The sequence below is a fragment of the Gymnoscopelus microlampas genome (assembly GCF_963454915.1).
Source record: "Gymnoscopelus microlampas genome assembly, chromosome: 24".
Classification (NCBI taxonomy): Eukaryota; Metazoa; Chordata; class Actinopteri; order Myctophiformes; family Myctophidae; genus Gymnoscopelus; species Gymnoscopelus microlampas.
Window position 1 is genome coordinate 2,463,297 of NC_139961.1, and position 23,582 is coordinate 2,486,878.

General features: G+C 42.6%; 1 protein-coding gene across 1 annotated transcript in view; it reads left to right on the forward strand.

Moving 5' to 3' along the window:
• The window catches only part of LOC311041141 (kalirin-like), a 93,997-nt gene that overhangs the window by 50,752 nt on the left and 19,663 nt on the right, over positions 1–23,582 (forward strand). Inside the window, exons 28-44 of the mRNA XM_084051647.1 lie at positions 4–186; positions 1,286–1,410; positions 2,997–3,063; positions 3,198–3,307; positions 3,911–3,980; positions 4,517–4,606; positions 5,729–5,821; positions 6,757–6,868; positions 7,093–7,283; positions 8,134–8,235; positions 9,478–9,632; positions 10,572–10,674; positions 17,690–17,851; positions 18,164–18,251; positions 21,212–21,271; positions 22,230–22,405; positions 23,157–23,288. Of these exons, the coding sequence (XP_083907773.1) occupies positions 4–186; positions 1,286–1,410; positions 2,997–3,063; positions 3,198–3,307; positions 3,911–3,980; positions 4,517–4,606; positions 5,729–5,821; positions 6,757–6,868; positions 7,093–7,283; positions 8,134–8,235; positions 9,478–9,632; positions 10,572–10,674; positions 17,690–17,851; positions 18,164–18,251; positions 21,212–21,271; positions 22,230–22,405; positions 23,157–23,288 (2,019 nt within the window). The remainder of the gene's footprint in view (positions 1–3; positions 187–1,285; positions 1,411–2,996; positions 3,064–3,197; positions 3,308–3,910; positions 3,981–4,516; positions 4,607–5,728; positions 5,822–6,756; positions 6,869–7,092; positions 7,284–8,133; positions 8,236–9,477; positions 9,633–10,571; positions 10,675–17,689; positions 17,852–18,163; positions 18,252–21,211; positions 21,272–22,229; positions 22,406–23,156; positions 23,289–23,582) is intronic.

The following is a 23,582-nucleotide window of genomic DNA, read 5'->3' on the forward strand; positions in this document are numbered from 1 at the left end:
CAGCACACTCAGGAGAAGGTTCACCTGCTGATCCAGTTAGCAGAGAGCATGCTGGGTAAGGGTCACGTGCACAGGGCGGAGCTTAGACGCTGTGTGTCGGTCGTGGACAAACGCTACCGAGACTTCACCGTCAGAATGACGCAATACCGCCACCTGCTGGAGAACGCTCTGCCGGGCTGTTCACAGGTACATGTTCACACTGTTCACACAGGCAGGGAGACGTTCCCATTGGTCCACAGACAATGGGGCTTACAAAGGAGACGTTCCCATTGGTCCACAGACAATGGGGCATACATAGGAGACGTTCCCATTGGTCCAGAGACAATGGGGCTTACATAGGAACAGTTTTAATTGATCCAGGGATAAGGACATGTACTGTGTCTAATAAGGAAGTATTTACTGTGTCTAATGACGATAATAACGATACATTTACTGTGTCTAATAAGGATTATAATGCAGTGTTGTACTGTTTCTGATAAGGACAACGGCATGTTTTACTGTGTCTAATAAGGATAATAAGGACATGTTTTACTGTATCTAATAAGGATAATAAGGACATGTTTACTGTGTCTAATAAGGATAATAAGGACATGTTTACTGTGTCTAATAAGGATAATAAGGACATGTTTACTGTGTCTAATAAGGACATGTGGGTAATAAGGACATATTTACTGTGTCTAATAAGGATAATAAGGACATGTTTACTGTGTATAATAAGGATAATAAGGACATGTTGCACTGTGTCTAATAAGGACAATAAGGACATGTTTACTGTGTCTAATAAGGATAATAAGGATAATAAGGACATGTTTACTTTGTCTAATGAGGATAATAAGGACATGTTTACTGTGTCTAATAAGGACAATAAGGACATGTTGTACTGTGTCTAATAAGGACAATAAGGACATGTTTACTGTGTCTAATAAGGACAATAAGGGCATATTTACTGTGTCTAATAAGGACAATAAGGACATATTTACTGTGTCTAATAAGGATAATAAGGACATGTTGTACTGTGTCTAATAAGGACATGTTTACTGTGTCTAATAAGGATAATAAGGACATGTTTTACTGTGTCTAATAAGGATAATAAGGACATGTTTTACTGTGTCTAATAAGGATAATAAGGACATGTTTACTGTGTCTAATAAGGATAATAAGGACATGTTTTACTGTGTCTAATAAGGATAATAAGGACATGTTTACTGTGTCTAATAAGGATAATAAGGACATATTTACTGTGTCTAATAAGGATAATAAGGACATGTTTACTGTGTCTAATAAGGATAATAAGGACATGGAGTTGGAGTTGATTCCTAACAGCCTATCAGACTCTGATCCAGAGGTCAACCTGAACGACCCCAACCACCAACTGAGTGACGAGAAGAGACGCTCCGCACGGAAGAAAGAGTGAGTCCCATAGACTTATAACACACAGAGAGAGAGAGTCCCATAGACTTATAACACAGAGATAGAGTCCCATAGACTTTTAATACAGAGAGAGAGTCTCATAGACTTATAACACAGAGAGAGTCTCATAGACTTATAACACAGAGAGAGTCTCATAGACTTATAACACAGAGAGAGAGTCTCATAGACTTACTATAGAGAGAGAGAGAGAGAGAGAGAGAGAGAGAGAGAGAGAGAGAGAGAGAGAAAGAGAAAGAGAAAGAGAGAGTCCCATAGAATTACTATACAGAGAGAGAGAGAGAGAGAGAGAGTCCCATATAATTACTATACAGAGAGAGAGAGAGAAAGAGAGAAAGAGAGAGAGAGAGTCCCATAGAATTACTATACAGAGAGAGAGAGAGAAAGAGAGAGAGAGTCCCATAGAATTACTATACAGAGAGAGAGAGAAAGAGAGAGAGAGTCCCATAGAATTACTATACAGAGAGAGAGAGAGAGAGAGAGAGAGAGAGAGTCCCATAGAATTACTATACAGAGAGAGAGAGAGAGAGAGAGAGAGAGAGAGAGAGAGAGAGAGAGAGAGAGAGAGAGAGAGAGAGAGAGAGAGAGAGAGACCCATCTCCCAGAGGTCATAATAAACTGTTTTTAGACCCCATCTCCCAGAGGTCATAATAAACTGTTTTTAGACCCCATCTCCCAGAGGTCATAATAAACTGTTACCCCATCTCCCAGAGGTCATAATAAACTGCAAGGCTGATGTACAGTTTATCAGAACTGGACTGGTTATTAACTCCACCTAACCACCTACTCTAACCACCAGAGTAAAACATTGTCTATAGCCCACCTTCCCAGCGTTTTTGTTTTTGTTCAGCATTTAATCACATTTTAATCGCATATCAATATTTGACCTGAGAACAGTGAAAAGCATTCTTTTTAAATGGATTTTGGCATACATCTTTGTCTGTACATGTACTCAAGAACTGTACTTAAGTACAAGTTTGAGGTATTTGCACTGCCAACATTATCAAGCAGGCTATGCGGGCGCGTCTTCATTCATGTTGTCATGCGCTGTGCTGTGGCTGCAGTTTACTTTGTTGTTGTCTGAGAAGTGAGAACCACGTCGATTGGTGCGCTGGTATGATCCGTCCGTCTGAAACTCGTCCAGTGAGAAACGTTCCGCGGTGCAAAAACGGGTGTGATTAAAATGTGTAAAAAAAAATGAACGCCATATTTTTTCTGTAATTAATTGATCGAAATTAACGCGATAAAGTCCCGGCCCTAATTTTTACTAACCTTTCAAGAGCCACAGAATATTTCTCTCCAGGACGATGGGGGCGGGGCTGGGTTTGTTGTGATCACTTTATGTCCTGGTCTACTCTTCTCTGTAAGTCATACTGTAGGATCACTCTTATGTTGGTGAAGAGCGCCATCTAGCGTTAATCACTGAAAACACTGTTTCCACGTGTTACTCGTCATTGGCACTTTGGAGGGGAACATCCCACAACTGCAACACGTTGTGGGCTTGTAGATCAGCTATTTGGATAAATATAAAAAAAAAACATGCATGTGTGTGTGTTTGTATCTTTCAGGTACATCATGGCAGAACTGCTGCAGACGGAGAGAGTTTACGTCAGAGACCTACAGGAGTGTATAGAGGTCGGTCTGTCTGTGTCTGTCTGTCTGTCTGTCTGTCTGTCTGTCTGTCTGTCTGTCTGTCTGTCTGTCTGTCTGTCTGTCCGTCTGTCACACCTTTTAGTGTGTTCTACATGAATGTGTTCTATGTGTTGTAGACCTACCTGTGGGAGATGACCAGTGGACCAGAGGACATCCCAGCCGGTCTGTCCAACAAGGATGACGTGGTTTTTGGAAACATTCAAGACATCTACGACTTCCACAACAGGTCACACTCTATTCTAACTGGTTCTGTACTTAATTAACAACAGTGTGGAGTTATAAAAACAGCGAGACGGGAGACGTAGGTGTGTCCTGGTAGTTTACTTATCTCCACAGAAGCACTTAGTCTCCTAACAGGACACATTCTATTAGAACTACTTCTATAGGTGTGTTCCCACCCAACGTGGCACTATGTGTTCCAGCGGTGTGGTTACATTAACTCTTTGACTGCCAGAGTAATAGTGTAATAGTGTGCCACTGCTGCCAGCAAAAACAGTGATTTTACTGACCTTTGAAACATCATGGAATATTCTCTGTGACCTCCGGCCTCACAGAGTCATTACACACACAGGGTTCTCGTAGTAGAGTCTGGGAGCCTAGACGGGTGGGTTAGCTTAGCGGTCTCATCTCGCTTCCCCGTTTAATAATCTGTCCCTCTAGTGACCATGCATAAACACTAACTCTAGCAATAAACAGCAAAACATACCTCTGTGACTAATATACAAATATCCACTCTAGACTAGATGTACACAAACACATGTGTGTATTTGTATACTATATTACTCTGTGTATTTTTACTGTGTGTATTTTTATGTGTGTGTTTGTGTAGTATCTTTCTGAAGGAGTTGGAGAACTATGAACAACTTCCTGAGGACGTTGGACACTGCTTCGTTACCTGGGTAACCACTGTGTGTGTGTGTGTGTGTGGGGACTGGACACGGGCTGTAAATGAAAGTCCTTTATAAGTTTGCAGTGTGTGTGTGTGTGTGTGTGTGTGTGTGTGTGTGTGTGTGTGTGTGTGTGTGTGTGTGTTCTACCGTTCTGTCTGTGTCGCCGTCTAGTTTCAGATTAAACTTTTTTTGTTTACTTGGTCTGCTCCTTTTTCCTTCTGCACCTAATACCGCTTTGCCGAAAATAGCAGATCCACAAGCTCACAACGCCTTGCACTGCGAGGCGTTGTGAGCTTGTAGATGTGTTATTTTGGGCTAAAGTTCTCTTCAGAATAGGGATGCTAAGGTTCAAGTGGTTAAAGTAAGAAATAAAAGATATCGCACAATATCGCAAGATTTCGGCGGACCCCCTGTAGTAACTCTGAGGACCCCCTAGGGGTCCCGGACCCCCTGTTGAAGACAGACCCTGATTTAAATCTTTAACTTCTCTGTCTGTCTGTCTGTCTGTCTGTCTGTCTGTCTGTCTGTCTGTCTGTCTCTTCCAGGCTGATAAGTTCCATATGTATGTGACTTATTGCAAAAACAAGCCAGATTCCAGTCTACTGATCCAACAACATGGGACCACCTTCTTTGAGGTGAGACCACGCCCCCTTGTTATCAGTCCACACCCCCTTTTATCAGACCACACCCCTTCTTACTCGTGCTGTTACCACTATTACTGCTGTTACTTACTACTACAATTACCTTTACTACTAGTACTACTACTATATCTATATAATACTACTACTACTAGTACTACTACTATATCTATATAATACTACTGCTACTAGTACTACTACTATATCTATGTAATACTACTGCTACCACTACAGATATGCCATTCCAGAACTTCACAGGCCCTGCCATTGGCAATTCCTGGGCAAATCAGTGGGAAATCCACAGCTCACATCAGTGTAAAAGTCGACTACGGCGAAAAATATTCGTCGACTACCTCTGAAAATATTGGACACGTTGTGAGCTTGTAGATCGGCTATTTTCAGCATGCAACCAACTGTAAAATAAGCCATTACGACACCATCAAGACCCGCCAAAATACATTTTAGTCGACTAAATCAACTGTAGATTTATTTGACTGAAATCTTATGATATTTAGTCGACTAAAACTAGACTAAGACTAAAACATTTCAGATGAACTAAAATATGACTAAAACTAAATTACATTTTATTCAAAAGACTGAATCAAAATGTGCTGTCAAACAGCAACACTAGTGGTGATAACTCAAAGAAAAACTATTCTGGTGTGGACTTTCAGGGGACTTTTCAGGGGACTTTCAGGAAAAGATCATTGAAGTGTGAAGTTCTGAAATGGCACATCTCATCTGTACGACTACATTCCTACCATAATCAATACTGTCTTATGGCTCCTAGATACTAGATCAACACATCCATAACACATAGAATGTTAAATGTCGCCGTGTGTGTGTGTGTGTGCGTGCGTGCGTGCGTGTGTGTGCGTGCGTGCGTGCGTGCGTGTGTGTGTGTGTGTGTGTGTGTGTGTGTGTGTGTGTGTGTGTGTGTGTGTGTGTGTGTGTGCGCGTGTGTGCGTGCGCGCGTGCGCTCGCATACGTGCATATTTGTGTGTGTGTGTGTGTGTGTGTGTGTGTGTGTGTGTGTGTGTGTGTGTGTGTGTGTGTGTGTGTGTGTGTGTGTGTGTGTGTGTGTGTGTGTGTGTGTGTGTGTGTGTGTGTGTGTGTTAGGAGGTCCAAAGGAGACATGGTTTAGCTAACTCCATCTCCTCAGCTCTCATCAAACCAGTTCAGAGAATCACCAAGTATCAACTCCTACTAAAGGTACTACTACTAATACTACTACTACTAATAATAATACTAATACTACTACTCACTTCATTAGCTTGTTAATTCACCAAATAAATGACTTATTTCAATCATTTACTCAGGTAAACGTTAGAAAAGTCATTTATTGGGTAAGGTACTCCTTTAACTCTGTGACATCTTCTCTGTGGAAATAATTATCGCTTTTCTTTCTTTGGGGGGGGGCTTTTCTGCCTTTTATTGACACAACCCGCGACGCGCTGTCAGGCTTCACTGAGCCTTCTCTGTGGAAATAATATTTTGGTTTTAACCACAGACACAGACAGAGCTCATAATGAAGCTTTGCAAGACAAGGCGATATGTGTGCTTTTATTCACCGACAGCCAAAACTGTACAAGGTTCAAGTTTGTACTTTATTGTTACATCTTGTGTACAGGTTCATGAGAGTCAAACTTATTTTGGTTTGGATGCCTTCAGACAATGCAGCAGCATTATAGGTAAAAAGAGTACACCGTCTCTCTCTCTGTCTCACGTCATATAAGAACCAAAAATAAACTTGACCCCGGCGGTTTGACTCGTATGGATATGAAGCATCAACTAACGGTGAGAAAACGCTAATGTTACCGCCGCCAAATTAATTACATTTTGGCCAGAAAACAGACTGTATGAAATATAAGTGACTGACTGTCATAAACCATACAGAGCCTCCTCCCTGACGATGGCGTCGGGACAGTTTGTTTAGTTTTGGACAAAAATTCTTCTATGAGACGATTCCAAGACGACACAATGTTATTCTCCATAGAGAAATATGACTTCAGTGACCCCAGAGGATGAACCAGTGATGTCAGGACTTCTGTTACTCTATTTGAATCTGGCTTTATGGCGTTTATGTTTGTAACTTCCCCAACGCACTCTGCGTGTGTGTGTGTGTGTGTGTGTGTGTGTTTCTATAGGAGCTGTTGTCTTGTTGTGAAGAAGGGAAAGGAGAAATTAAGGAAGGATTGGACGTGATGCTCAGCGTTCCCAAGAGAGCTAACGATGCTATGCATGTTAGCATGTTGGAGGGTAACATTTAAACTCTTTATTAATGATGCTATGCATGTTAGCATGTTGGAGGATGTAGAGGAAGGTACACAGTGAATTGTTTCCTATTGTTTTCTAGGTCTAGAGGGAAGTTGCACAGATAATTGTGTCCTATCAGATCTAGAGGGAAGTTACACAGAAAATTGTGTCCTGTATTTTCAGGTCTAGTGGAAGTTACACAGAGAATTGTGTTCCTATATTTTCAGGTCTAGATGAGGGCCTGGAGGTACATGGGGAGCTGTTGCTGCAGGACTCCTTCCAGGTATGGGATCTGAAGTCTCTGATCAGGAAGGGGCGGGACCGACACCTCTTCCTGTTTGAGCTGTCACTCATCTTCAGCAAGGAGATGAAAGACTCGACGGGCAAAACCAAATACATCTATAAGAACCGACTGAGGGTAAATATACACATTACATATACATAACATACTCTACCATACACATTGTTTACGTCAGTGGTTCCCAAACTTTTTCCTGCCAAGGACCCCCAAATTGACACTTATTAGCCCACGGACCCCCATTTGAAAAGATAAGCCAGCGACCCCCCATATAAGAGAAGTTTTTACGGCTCTCTAGCAGTGATTCTCAACCATTTTAATTTCAAGGACCCCCAGTTTGACATGCATTAGGCTACGGACCCCCATTTAATGGCATTTATATATCTGGGACCCCAATTCATATTGTAAAATCAATGTTAATTTAACTCTGAGAGTGTACAAATGGAACCAAATGGACCCGTCAGGGTCCATTTGGTTCCATTTGTACACTCTCAGAGTTACAGACCCATAAGGGTCCATTTGGTTCCTATCCATCATTTAGCTGGGGACCCCCTGGAACCCCCTCAAATACCCCTGGGGGTCCCCGGACCCCACTTTGAGAACCAAGGATACCAAGGGGATAATGTATGGGGAGGTGGTCATTATTGAAAATTAAAGCCCGACAGGGTGATTATCCATAGACCCCGCCCACTCTCTGAGTGGACCGCCTCTTGCTCTGGTGTTGAAATGTGAGCCTATAGGATGTCTTCCATACAAAAAGTACCGTCCAATGAGAGTCGGAGGTGAGCTAATATCTGCTAAAACAAGCTGCGATGATGTCAGATGTAGGCGGATCCGTGGATCCTCTTGTGATTGTTTTTTTTTGCCATCCTAAAATGTGTGTGTGTGTGTGTGTGTGTGTGTGTGTGTGTGTGTGTGTGTGTGTGTGTGTGTGTGTGTGTGTGTGTGTGTGTGTGTGTGTGTGCGTCAGACATCGGAGCTGGGCGTAACGGAGCACATCGAGGGAGACCCCTGTAAGTTCGCCCTCTGGGTGGGACGCACCCCCACCTCTGACAACAAGACTGTCCTGAAGGTCTGTGTGTGCACACACACACACACACACACACACACACACACACACACACACACACACACACACACACACACACACACACACACACTAACACTATAAATGAGAGTGTGATATCTCACGGTGGATCCGTGGATCCACTGGAACAATAACATTACAACCTCAATCAGCCACGTGGGGGCTTTATGGCCTGTTGAAAACGTGCGTTTTTTCATCACAAAAAAAGTAATCTTTTTTTTACTTCTAGATTTTTATCCCACGATTTTGTAACCCTATTTTTTACACCCGGTGCCTATTATCTATGTAATCCTGGGCACTACACTCCCTCTGCCAACCTAGGGAGGCCAGGGCCGAGCTCATGCCTCCTTCAATGCATGAGAGCCAACTGACCTTCTTGTCACCTGACAGGAGGGGAGGTTCCTGGTTGGACGTAGCGCGTGGAAGGAACACGTTATTCCAACCACTTCCTTTCCCCTCCATCAGGCGCCCCGGCTGACCAGGGGGAGGCAGTATAGAGACCAGGATTACTGCATGTTTTTGTGAGGGTACCTACCCTCTGGAACACGGGGAGAACATGCAAACAAAAAAAAGTAATCTTGAGTTAGAAGTCTAAAATGCTATAGTTGGGGCGGACGAATGTCCGTTTTTTTTTGGGAATGACGTCTACTGCTTCTCTGAGTGACGACGAGGGATCATTCCTAAGATGTGTTAGAGCGCCCCTTGTGGAATAACAAAATAAAAAATCTATTGAAAATAGAACGCATATCTGCGTCCTTGGCAGGTAATGTGTTGTTAAAAACGTAGATTAACACAATGTGTTAATGGGCCTGAGAGCTAGACTTACTCCGGTGGAAACTCAATTCACACGGACAGTAAATGCAAACGACTTTAGTCCTGTCTAGAGAACCATCAGGCTTTAGTCCTGTCTAGAGAACCATCAGGACTTTAGTCCTGTCTAGAGAACCATCAGGACTTTAGTCCTGTCTAGAGAACCATCAGGACTTTAGTCCTGTCTAGAGAACCATCAGGCTTTAGTCCTGTCTAGAGAACCATCAGGACTTCAGTCCTGTCTAGAGAACCATCAGGACTTTAGTCCTGTCTAGAGAACCATCAGGGCTTTGAAGCTGAACTTGCTAAACATATTGATCATGAATAATTGCATTGATTATAAAACGATCACAGTGAGTGTATTGATCATAGTGTATTGATGGAATAACGAGACGTGTGATTGGTCGGTCCGTGCAGGCGGCCTCGCTGGAGCTCAAACAGGATTGGGTGAGGAGCGTTCGTCAGGTGATCCAGGAGAGGCGGGGCCACCTGAGAGGCGCGCTGAGGGAGCCAATCCCGTTGCCCAAAACCCCCGGCCCCACGTTGTCACGGCAACGCAGCATCACGCGCAGGTTAGATACGCATGCACACACTAGGGCTGTCAACTTTACTCACAAATGATATTCGAATATTGGTCTTAAAATTTGCAGATATTTGAATATATTTGAATATTATTATTATTATTATTAAAAAATATGCAAAAAAATATATAGATATATGTTTTTTTTCTAATTTTTTTTTGACAGAAACAATACAAAAAACAATGTGTTTTTTGTGAGCTCGGATCCAATAAAACATTGTTTTTGTTTGCTTTTATAACTTAATACATTGTTTTTTGTATTGTCCCTGTCAAATGAACATGTTTTTTTATTTTTTAAATATTATTTTCATACTCTAATATACATATTTTCCCCATATTCGAGGAATATTTGATATTCGAATATTAATTCACCAGCCCTAATGCACACACACACACAGAATGGACCCTTACAAAATGACCTTTTTTCTATGGATTAGTCACTCCATGGAGACGTGAATTCATGGATATTTTAGTTGTTTCTGTCTCATTCCTAAGACAATAATGTGATGACCAGTGGACCGGTAAGCAGTGGTTCCGGTAGACGACACAAAGGAGAGTTTTTGTGTCTCCTACCGGAACCGCTGCCGGTCATCACATTATTGTCTTAGGAATGAGAGAAAATCTAAAACATGTCCATGAATTCAAGTCTGCATGGGGTGACTAATACATAGGAAAAAAAAGTCATTTGGGGGTGAACTATCCCTTTAAGTTTTTAAACCGTTTTATAACTGTTGTGTTTCCGTGTGTGTGTGTGTGTGTGTGTGTGTGTGTGTGTGTGTGTGTGTGTGTGTGTGTGCGTGCGTGCGTGCGTGCGTGCGTGCGTGCGTGCGTGCGTGCGTGCGTGCGTGCGTGCGTGCGTGCGTGCGTGCGTGCGCATGCGCGTGTGTGTGCACGTGTGCGTGTGTGCGCGCGCGCGCGCGTGTGTGTGCAGGGACACCAGTGAGGACGCAGACAGTGTAGGAGACGCCAGCAGTCAGCCAGACAGCGTCTCCATCGCCTCCCGCACCTCCCAGAACACCGCAGACAGTGACAAGGTACACACACACACACACACACACACACACACACACACACACACACACACACACACACACACACACACACACACACACACATCTTTGTCATTTTATATTTCTTTTGGCTATTCACAAATAGCAGATCTACAAGCTCATAGTGCGGGGGGACATTATCCCCCGATGGCATGTCTGACCTTAGTCTGCCTACTGACCCTACAAGATCTACAAGTTCTCCTTCCAACAATGCTTATTATCAGGCGCTGAAGTCACTTAATCCTTTAACTCAGGGGTCTTCAACGTTTTCAGGCCAAGGACCCACTTAGCTGAGAGAGAGAGAGATGAAGCAGGGACCCCCTCTATATTGTATACAATTGTGTTTCAGATAAACTTTTGCTGCTCTTTTTTCCCTCTACACACCTATAACTCTTTGCCAAAAATAGCCGATCTACAAGTCAAGCTTGTAGATCGGCTATTTTTGGCTAAAGTTCTCCTCAGAAAAGGGACGCGAGGGTTCAAGTGTTTCAAGTAAAGAAAAAAAAATCATATCACACAAAGATTTGGCGGACCCCCTGTAGTAACTCTGAGGACCCCCTAGGGGTCCCGGACCCCCTGTTGAAGACCCCCTGCGTTAACTCATTCACGGCCAGAGTTAAAACATCGCCTACCGCCCCCCTTGGCTCGAACACAGCGATTTTACTTTATCTTAGAAAAATCATGGAATATTCTCTGTGACCTCCCTCCTCACGGAGATCGGCTCATCACACACACGGGGGTCCGGTAGAATTGGGGGGGGGGGACATTGTCCGGCCGTGAGCCGTGATAATGTACATAGAACTATTAGGCTTCTGGAAAATGCTGGTTGGAGTTCAGAGGCCCACAGTTGGAGTCTGGAGTGTAAATAATTGTAGTAATATCTCATTACAGTCTAGTATTTCATATTCTCTTGGTCTATTATTCTATTTGAATCAAAGGGAGGAATATAATAGAATGTATATGAATACTACACTGTTTCCCCTGTGATTCTAGTTAGAACTCACATTTGCTCACTCTGCAGTATAACTCACAGTAGTAGACAAACCATGTTCTCACCTGTTGGTATCCTGTTAGAGTAACTATTTGTAAATAGAGCCATGTATGTACTGTGTCCACTAAACCATTGGTTCTCAAAGTGGGGTCCGGGGACCCCCAGGGGTCCTTGAGGGAGTTCCAGGGGGTCCCCAGCTAAATGATAGATTAGGCACCAAATGGACCCTTATGCGTCTGTAACTCTGAGAGTGTACAAATGGAACCAAATGGACCCTTATGGGTCTGTAACTCTGAGAGTGTACACATGGAACCAAATGGACCCTTATGTGTCTGTAACTCTGAGAGTGTACAAGTGGAACCAAATGGACCCTTATGCGTCTGTAACTCTGAGAGTGTACAAATGGAACCAAATGGACCCTTATGGGTCTGTAACTCTGAGAGTGTACAAGTGGAACCAAATGGACCCTTATGTGTCTGTAACTCTGAGAGTGTACAAATGGAACCAAATGGACCCTAACGGGTCCATTTGGTTCCATTTTTACACTCTCAGAGTTAAAATAACATAGATTTTACAATACAAACTGGGGTCCAAGAGATAGAAATGTCATTAAATGAGGGTCTGTAGCCCTAATGCATGTCAAACTGAGGGTCCTTGAAATGAAAATGGTTGAGAATCACTGCTAGAGCCGTAAAGAAATCTTCTCTTTTGAGGGTCCCTGAGGCATATCTTTTCAAATGGGGGTCCGCGGGCTAACAAGTGTCAATTTGGGGGTCCTTGACATGAAAAGTTTGAGAACCACTGCACTAAACCACGCCTCCAGCTATGTGTGTTCTCTTCTTGTTGTGTATAAAGGAGACACGAGTTTGACAATCAGGAGGCTGCATGAGGCAGTCTCCGAGAGCTCTCGTTTAAAGGACAACTTTGTTTTTTTACAACCAATGTTTATGTTTTAGATTGTAATTAAAGTAAATAAAAGATGAGTGTTAAAAATTTAAAATGTACTGCTTTCTAAAGTTTTAGCAATTTTCACAATCTTTTTTACAGTGTTTTCACAGTGGGCGGGGGCATTCTGTCCGGTGGCTAAATATGTATTTTTTTAACACATTAACCCGGCGTTTTCTTTATTATTATTTACAGTAGCTCTTCTAGCCCCCAATAACTCACATCTGGCCATCTCAGACAGCCGGACCTTTTTTATTGTGTAAAAAAGGCATATTTAGCCACCGGACAGAATGCCCCCGCCCACTGTAAAAAATATCGCAAAAAATGCTAAAACTATAGAAAGCAGTAAATGAAAAAAAAATTACACTCATCATTTATTTACTTTAATTACAAGCTAAAATATAAACCTTGGTTGTAAAAAAACAAAGTTGTCCTTTAAGGTGTAATAAATACGTTGATTCATTCCACTCCACCCTCTGTTGGAATGATTTCCTTTATACTGAAGTAGAGTTAATATTTCCATAGCATCCTCCATTCCAGAGCTACAGTGTGGCCGTTTGAACGAGGCTTGTTATATAAATTATATATAACAAGCCATTATAAATAATGACTTATTTTCTATCAATTACACACCCCATGAAGCCTTGATTTCATGGATTTATTTTTGTTTTTGTGGCATTCCTAAGAGAATAATTTGATGACCGTATGACTGTATATCCGGTAGGAGACACAAATAATCTACTTTGTGTCTCCTACCGGATACATTAGCCGGTAGGAGACGGAAATCAAATTATTAGCTTAGGAATGCGACAAAAACAAAAAATAATCCATGGATTCAAGGCTTCATAGGGTGTGCAAATGATAGAAAATAAGTAATTTTTTGGGTGAACTCCTCCTTTAACCCATTAAGACCTGAGGGCGATTCTTAGCTAATGTCTTCCAAATCCCAACAGTTTTCTGAAAAAACGTGTGTTTCTATATCAGTGGTTCTCAAACGTTTTCATGTCAAGGACCCCCATAATGATATGAATTTTGGCCGCGGACCCCCATCTCAAAATATGTTGATCCAGGGACCGCCCCAGAAGCAAAGATTTGAGTTAAAAATGTTCGCTTTAAAAGAATATAAATATATTAATTTGCACACATTTTCTCGATTTAAAAAAAATAGCAGATCTACAAGCTCATAGCGCGGCACTCGGTGCCGCGCTATGAGCTTGTAGATCTGCTATTTTTCAATAGCCAAAGTGTAAAATAATGCTTTTTAGCTCAAATCCAAAAATGACACAGATCTGTTCCAGGTCTTAAATGATCTTTTAGTAAACAGTGATTGTATTCTTTATGTTATCATTCAGAAGTAATCTAAAGTTCTATTGCTGTATAAATATCAACCTGACGATGTAAAGGTTAAGACTGATCAACGCTGCTGTAACATAATGCCCGATTTACGTGGTTGCAACGCGCGCGCCGCGCCACGCACCAAAAAGAGCCGATCTACAACAGGGGTCTTCAATGTTTTCAGGCCAAGAGGTGAAGCAGGCCCCCCCCCCTACTTATTGTATAATATTGTGTTTCAGATGAAACTTTGTTTTTTTCTCACTTGGTCTGCTCTTTTTTCCCTCTACACCTATAACTCTTTTTTTTCTCAAAAATAGCAGATCTACAAGCTCACAACGCCTCGCAGCGCGAGGCGTTGTGAGCTTGTAGATCTGCTATTTTTGGCTAAAGTTCTCCTCAGAAAAGGGAGGCATGCTATAGGGTTCAAGTGTTTAATGTAAAAAATAAATAATCATATTGCACAAAGATTTGGCGGACCCCCTGTAGTAACTCTGAGGACCCCCTTGGGGTCCCGGACCCCCTGTTGAAAACCCCTGATCTACAAGCTCACATAAACCGACCCGGAGGTCCGAGATATTAGAACGGGTTCCGAGTGATTCTGATAAAACACGGACCCGGACCCAACGTACACAACGCATCGACTTGTGATGTGAGCTTGTAGATCGATCATTTTTACAATCACAATTACAATCTAATATTTGACAATTTTGGCCAATTTAATGCCTGACCATGTTCTCTATAATAGAATAATCTGTTTATTACTTTTGACATAAAAAGTAATAGTCACTTACATAGTGACTTACATGTGCAGAGACCCTGTAAACACTTATACTCTATGTTGGGCTGTTTACTGTTGAGAGAGAAAACTGTGTTGCACATTAAGGTAATCCTCTGGGGACCCCCTAAAATCATTTTGGGGGTCCCCAGTCTGAGAAACATTCGTCTATAGACTGCCTGTCAGGCAGTGTGAATGTAGCGCACACACACACACACACACACACACACACACACACACACACACACACAGTGTGTGTGCAAGGGTGTGGGTGTATTGGCTCGCGTGCGCATTTGTGTGTGTGTGCGTGTGTGTGTGTGTGTGTGTGTGTGTGTGTGTGTGTGTGTGTGTGTGTGTGTGTGTGTGTGTGTGAGTCTCAGCAGAGTCCAGAGGGTGTGTCCCATGACTTCATCACTGCCGCAGCTGTGTGTGTGTGTGTGTGTGTGTGTGTGTGTGTGTGTGTGTGTGTGTGTGTGTGTGTGTGTGTGTGTGTGTGTGTGTGTGTGTGTGTGTGTGTGTGTGTGTGTGTGTGTATTTAAAGGGAGTTTCCATGTTAACTTGCTGTAGTGTAGTTTCTGCTCTGAGGTGAGTGAGACTCTGCTGTTATTATCCTGTTGTTGTTCTGTTAAAAACTAATACTCCTTCTACTCTTTTTACTCTCATTACTTCATTTTGACAGCAAATCGTTTGACTTAGTTTCAGTCATGTTCTAGTCATTTGAAACGTTTCAGTCTAGTTTTAGTTGACTAAATATCAGATTTTAGCAGTGGTGTAAAGTAACTAAGTACATTTACTGTACTTAAGTACACATTTGAGGATTTCTGACTTTTTTTTTTACTGGAGTATTTCCCATTTTCAATACTTTTACTCCTAGGGGCAAATATTGTACTTTTACTCCATTACAATTATTTGAAAACTTTAGTTACTTTATAGATTGTGATTATTATTGCAAAACATACATTAACCACTTCAGCCCTATATACATTTCGGCCATTTGAAAATAGCCGATCTACAAGCTCACAATGCGTCGCATCGCGACGTATTGTGAGCTTGTAGATCGGCTATTTTCTGAGTGTGACACCCGCCCGGAACCAAGCATACAATGACTTGTCTTTTAGTTCTACTGGATCTCTTCTCAACTAGTCTTAGTTCTACTGGATCTCTTCTCCACTAGTCTTAGTTCTACTGGATCTCTTCTCCTCTAGTCTTAGTTCTACTGGATCTCTTCTCCTCTAGTCTTAGTTCTACTGGATCTCTTCTCAACTAGTCTTAGTTCTACTGGATCTCTTCTCCACTAGTCTTAGTTCTACTGGATCTCTTCTCCTCTAGTCTTAGTTCTACTGGATCTCTTCTCCTCTAGTCTTAGTTCTACTGGATCTCTTCTCCACTAGTCTTAGTTCTACTGGATCTCTTCTCCACTAGTCTTAGTTCTACTGGATCTCTTCTCCTCTAGTCTTAGTTCTACTGGATCTCTTCTCCACTAGTCTTAGTTCTACTGGATCTCTTCTCCTCTAGTCTTAGTTCTACTGGATCTCTTCTCCACTAGTCTTAGTTCTACTGGATCTCTTCTCCTCTAGTCTTAGTTCTACTGGATCTCTTCTCCTCTAGTCTTAGTTCTACTGGATCTCTTCTCCTCTAGTCTTAGTTCTACTGGATCTCTTCTCCACTAGTTCTCTTCATAACATAACACGCCTGTTTTTGAGCGGTGTAGCCGCTCCTATAAGTGGGTTTGGGACCCATCCGTGGCGAAAGTTTTTCTTTCCGTCGCGAAAATGTGTCTTTCGCTGTACTGTGATTGGCTGATTGGCTGTGACGTACTGTGATTGGCTGGCGAGACGCATGACAAAATTAATAACTCATAAATAGCCCCACTCACTTAAAAAAAAATACTTTTTTTTATAAGTGAGCTTCCATCACTGTGATGACCACTGCTGTTTTTGAGCACCGAGCGGTGCAAACATACAAGTGTCACAGCCAAGGGTCTGAATACTTATCTTTGCAGGATAAGTATTCAGGATAAGGACTGCTGTGATTGGCTAGCGAGACACATGATGACATTTTCTTAAAACTTTGCTCATAAATAGCACTGCTCACTTCACACTGGGTGTGCAGTCTGATCGCCAGAGAATTAGTATACATTGCAAGGATTTGTGCATGTCATTCCGTGCATAGTCGCCTAGAAACCCCCAAATTCCGTGCATATGTACGGGGAGTCCCACGGTGGGCGTAACCAGTCGCAACCCGGAAAAACCCGGAAGCAGAGCAGTCCCCACAACAAAATTTACGATTCTGTGCCTATCGGTACGTAACTCAAACGGCGCTGAGTAGGCTCAAGGGAATGTCGCAATGTTCAGGACGGCAACTCGCTCGCTTTAGCTCGCTCGGTGGTCCTTCACACGGCGACAATTCCCTTGAGACTGCGCGCCTCTGAAGTGGTTTAGTCACAATGGGGGAGATGCGAGGCGGCTCTGCACGGAATTTGTGGTTTTCCAGTAGTCTTTGCACGGATTTTGTGGTTTTCCAGTAGTCTATGCACGGATTTTGAGAAACGTTGAAAAACGTTCAATGAGAATGTTTCCTCTGGCGATTGGGTTGGGGTGTGATTTTTTATTTGTTGACTAAATTGTCAGTATATTTAGTCATAGTTTAGTCATAGCTTAGATTTTATTTTGTTAGTTTAGTTTTCGTCAGTGAAAAAGTACCTATTGTATCATGAACACATATGCCAGGATTTTGTCAATGTAACGATACTGCACCTATAATATATGTGTGTCTATGTATTCTCCTTTATGTGGACATAAATACATGGTTAAAATATGTGTGTGTGTGTGTGTGTGTGTGTGTGTGTGTGTGTGTGTGTGTGTGTGTGTGTGTGTGTGTGTGTGTGTGTGTGTGTGTGTGTGTGTGTGTGTGTGTGTGTGTGTGTGTGTGTGTGTGTGTGTGTGTGTGTGCAGCTATCAGGAGGCTGTGAGTTAGTGGTGGTGTTGTTAGACTTCTCCAGCGGGGGCGCCGGCGAGCTCAGCGTCCGCTGCGGTCAGACAGTGGAGCTGGTGGAGCGCAGCGCCGACAGACCTGGCTGGTGCCTGGCCCGCACCACTGATACCACACCTACACAGGTAATCTATTACTGATACCACACCTACACAGGTAATCTATTACTGATACCACACCTACACAGGTAATCTATTACTGATACCACACCTACACAGGTAATCTATTACTGATACCACACCTACACAGGTAATCTATTACTGATACCACACCTACACATGTAATTAAAGACATTCAATGTTGAAAATGAGTGGTATTCACCTTTAATGTTGGAAACGGGTGGATTTCGCCGTGAATAGCAGTGAGTACATTTGCATTAACTCCGCCCCTGTGTGAATATCGATGAGTAAATTAGCCTTAACTCCGCCCCCTTGTAGGAGGGGCTGCTGCCCATGTCAGCGCTGTGCCTGTCTCACTCTCACAGTGCAGACATGGAGGGAATCCTGACCAACAACAGCAAGACAGGTAAGAGAGAGAGACACACACACACACACACACACACACACACACACACACACACACACACACACACACACACACACACACACACACTGTAAAAAGACTAAGCTTAACAACCCCAACTGTTTACTGTACACATCTTTATGTTTTATTACTACTCATATATATGATGTTTTACATATTACTAGAGGTGTGCTGATATATCAAATCAAATCAAATCAAATCAAACTTTATTTATAAAGCACATTTACAACAATCGAAACTGAACCAAAGTGCTGTACATGGTGAGACAAAAGAAACATCAAAACAAGATAGTATGCAAGTGTAACAACAACAAAGTCACAGATCACATACAACAAGAGATAAAGACATGAACTTAGATGTGATTAAAAGCTAAGGAATAAAAGTGTGTTTTAAGAAGGGATTTAAAAGCCTCAATAGAATAGGCAAGCTGTTCCAGAGCCTAGGAGCAGCAGCAGCAAAGGCGCGGTCACCCCTACTCCTCAGCCCGGTTATGGGAACCTCTAGGAGCAACTGGTTGGCTGACCTTAGTGCTCTTTCTGGAATGTAGGGGTCGAGAAGTTCAGACAGGTATAAAGGGGCCAGACCGTGCAGAGATTTGTAGGTGAATAAAAGAAGTTTAAAATCTATTCTAAAATTGACAGGGAGCCAGTGCAGGGCAGCTAAGACTGGGGTTATGTGCTCTCGCTTTTTTGTGCCAGTAAGGAGGCGAGCAGCCGCGTTTTGCACTAGCTGCAGGCGCCTGAGAGAGGACTGATCGATACCGGAGAATAGGGAGTTGCAATAGTCCAATCTAGAAGATATAAAAGCATGGATTGCCATCTCCAGCTGTTTAGGTGGAAGATAGGGTTTGACTTTTGCCAACAGGCGTAGTTGGAAAAAACTGCTTTTAACAACAGAGCTAATATGTTTATGAAATGTGAAGGTGCTGTCAAAGGTGACACCAAGGTTTTTGACGGAGGAACAGATGTTTGTGCTGAGGGAACCCAGGGTGTTGTTGGTGGATGGAACAGTGTTATGGCCAAAGAATATGACTTCTGTTTTATTTTCATTGAGGTTTAAACAGTTTGTGTCCATCCATGATTTAATATCGTCCATGCAGTCCTGTAAGCGTTTAAGTGAGTTTTGGGCATTGGTGGTGAGGCGTAGATATATTTGGACATCATCAGCGTAGCAATGGAAAGGAATGTTGTGTTTAGTGAAAATTGACCCTAATGGCAGCATATATAACAGAAACAGAATGGGGCCAAGGATAGAGCCTTGGGGGACTCCAGAGGTGAGGGGGGCCGCGGGAGATGAAAAGTCACCTAGTTGGACAGAGAAACTTCTGTCCGCAAGGTAAGACTTAAACCAGGTCAGGGCAGTGCCAGATATACCTACGTGGTGTTCTAATTACGATATATGGTCCTGTGATATACCACGGGACATGGATATGTATGTATGGTCATGATGTCATGCTGTATGGAGACAGTTAGAGGAGTTCTTACTGTATGTCAGGTGTTCTCAAACCTTTTCATGTCAAGGACCCCCAAATTGTCACGTATTAGCCTGTGGACCCCCATTTGAAAAGATATGTCAGGGACCCCTATAAGAGAAGACTTTTTACATTTCTAGCCACTAAAAATAATAATTTCAAGGACCCCCAGTTTGACATGCACTAGGCCCCCCATTTAATGGCATTTCTATCCCTGGGACCCCAATTTATATTGTAAAATCAATGTTAATTTAGAGTTACAGACCCATAAGGGTCCATTTGGTCCCTATCCATCATTTAGCTGGGGACCCCCTTAAGTACCCCTGGGGGTCCCCGGACCCCACTTTGAGAACCAATGATGTATGTATGGTGTGTTTGATATGAAATGTGAGCTTATCATAATCACAGTAATCCTTCATCATATTCCATCATATTCACAGGGCTTTTGCAGAGAAATGAGACTCCAGTCACTTTCACTTCATATCCATATTGTGAGCCCGATATCGTGTGCCGTATCGTATGGCACACCCCTACATATTACTGTATATTATTGTTTGTCTGTAAAGGAGTAGTTCACCAAAAAACATTACTTACGTTCTATCAATTACACCACACGAAGCCTTGAATTTGTGGAGATTTTTTGTTTGTTTTTGTTTTTGCATTCCTGAGACAATAATATGATGACCGGTGGAAAGATGTATGAAGGTTTGCAATGTCAGTGGAGTTACATTACATTACATTACATTACATTACATTACAGTCATTTAGGAGACACTTTTATCCAAAGCGACTTACAATAAGTGCATTCAACATAGGTAGGGAACGAAACTACTAATCACCAGAAGTCTTAAGAGCATTCTCTTCTAAAACAAGCAACTAAGAGTATTCCTAGCGCTAAGGTAAAAGTGCAATATATCAGCTACCTACTTTCTTAAACAGATGAGACAAATAGGAACATCAAATGAGCAAGAGCTAAAACAAATAAGTGTATCGAATAAAGAATGTCCAATGTCCAAGAGTATGTACAACTAGTTAACAACAAGCAGACAAGGCGAAGAGGAAGGGTAGTGTTTCCTGAAGAGGTGGGTTTTCAGCCTGCAAGATGTTAATGTATCCGGTAAGAGACACAAAGGAGTCTCTTTGAGTCTCCTACTGGAGCCACTGCCGCTCATCACATTATTGTCTCAGGGATGAGACAAAAACTAAAACATATCTCCATGATTTCAATGCTTCGTGGGGTTTGTAATAGATAGAACATAAGTCACCTTTTGGGTGAACTACTCCTTTAAATGCCTGGATGAATTGAATACACAGGACCTTAATGGAAACCAGCCCTGAGGACTTATTTGGGTTTAATCCTTTTAGCATTCTATCGTATAAATATGTTCCACCGTGCCTTGACTTATAATCCTCTGTCTGTCTGTCTGTCTGTCTGTCTGTCTGTCTGTCTGTCTGTCTGTCTGTCTGTCAGATTCTGTCTCTCTCTCAGGTTCAGATAGTTCTATGGTTCAATCCCAGATGACCAGCCAAGGTATACTGTCTCACGTCCACCCTGTCTCACATCCTTCCTGTCTCACATCCTTCCTGTCTCAAATCCTTCCTGTCTCACCGTCCACCCTGTCTCACATCCACCCTGTCTCACATCCATCCTGTCTCACATCCACCCTGTCTCACCATCCATCCTGTCTCACATCCACCCTGTCTCACATCCACCCTGTCTCACATCCACCCTGTCTCACCATCCATCCTGTCTCACATCCATCCTGTCTCACCATCCATCCTGTCTCACATCCACCCTGTCTCACCATCCATCCTGTCTCACATCCACCCTGTCTCACCATCCATCCTGTCTCACATCCACCCTGTCTCACATCCATCCTGTCTCACCATCCATCCTGTCTCACCATCCATCCTGTCTCACATCCACCCTGTCTCACATCCATCCTGTCTCACCATCCATCCTGTCTCACATCCTTCCTGTCTCACATCCATCCTGTCTCACCATCCATCCTGTCTCACATCCACCCTGTCTCACATCCACCCTGTCTCACATCCATCCTGTCTCACATCCACCCTGTGTCACATCCACCCTGTCTCACATCCACCCTGTCTCACATCCATCCTGTCTCACATCCACCCTGTCTCACATCCTTCCTGGCTCACATCCATCCTGTCTCACCATCCATCCTGTCTCACATCCACCCTGTCTCACATCCATCCTGTCTCACCATCTAAGCAATGGAATTGCTTAGAATTTCTTTTTTTTTAATTTCAATTCACATTCTGTTTAGGTATTTTTAAGCTGAAAATGTGTAATTTTGAAAATGTTTTTAAATAATAATAATTGAATGGAATTGCCTAGTATTTATTATTTTGATAATGATAATAAAACAATAATGTATAGATTTACGTGACGTGACCCATAACAATAGCTCCGCTGTGTGTAGTTAATGAGTTGTGTGTTTTCATCCATGCTGTGTGTATTGCAGGACCCTCCTCCCCCACTGTGGGTGGGGGGGCCGGGGGCGTGGTGACCGGGTCGCCTGGGGGCGTGGCCGGATCGCCTGGGGGCGTGGCCGGGTCGCCAGGGGCCGTGGCCGGATCGCCGGCTTCAGGACCCCCGGGACCCAAAAGAACGGGATCTGGCACCGGGAACACACTAAAGGTACATGCACACACGCAGCATACACGCTAAAGGTACATGTACTAAAGGTGCAAGTACATGCAAACACACCTAAACTTATACGGTACTTAGTTTATCCCATTAACCCTTTAAGACCGGGAACGCATCTGTGTGTCATTTTAAGATTTCTTTGGCTGTATATAAAAATACCAGATCTACAAGCTGATAGCGCGGCACTCTGTGCCACGCTATGAGCTTCTATGAGCTTGTAGATCTGCTATTTTTTTGAAAAATTGCGAAAATGTGTGTACATCTTTAGTTTGAATATATATATACTTTTTTAAAGCGAAAGTTTGTAACTCAAATCTTTGCTTCTGGGGATTTTACAAATGTCTCCTAAATCCTTAGTTTTTTTTCCCTAAAGTTTATTTCTTTTTACTTATGTCAATGGTTTTCAAACTTTTTTCATGACAAGGACCCCAAAATAATATGTATTTGTCTGCGGACCCCCTCCAATAAAAAAAAAAAGTTCCAGGGACCCCCCGAAGCAAAGATTTTAGTTAAAAATGTATATAAAAGATTTGCACACATTTTCACGATTTTTCTAAGAAATGGCAGATATACAAGCTCATAGCGCGGCACTCGGTGCCGCGCTATGAGCTTGTAGATCTGCTATTTTTTTTATTGACAAAGTGATCTTAAAATGACACACACGCGTTCCCTTGGGGGCTGAACATACATATGTTTACGGTGGATAACCTTGTTTGATATGCTGTCAATCACTTTGTTCCAGCGCTGGCTGACCAGTCCTGTGAGGAGGCTCAGTCAGGGGAAGGCTGACGGACAGAAGAAACCTCCAATCAGAGCCAGGAGGCGGGACAACAGAGCTGAACTGGCCACGCCTCTCACAGCCAACACACAGACGGTAACGCGCAATAATTAATATATGTTAATGACTGTATTGTTGCATGTCATTATGTTAATGATTGTATTGTTGCATATCATTATGTTAATGATTGTATTGTTGCATATCATTATGTTAATTTGTGCAAAATCTTTTATAATTTTTTTTTAAAGCGAATATTTGTGCCTCTGGGGGTCCCTGGAACAAAACATTTTGATATGGGGGTCCACGGCCACATACGTATCTAAAAATGTTTTCTAAATCCTAACTGTATGTTTCTATATCAGTGGTGCTCCAAATGTCCCATATCAAGGA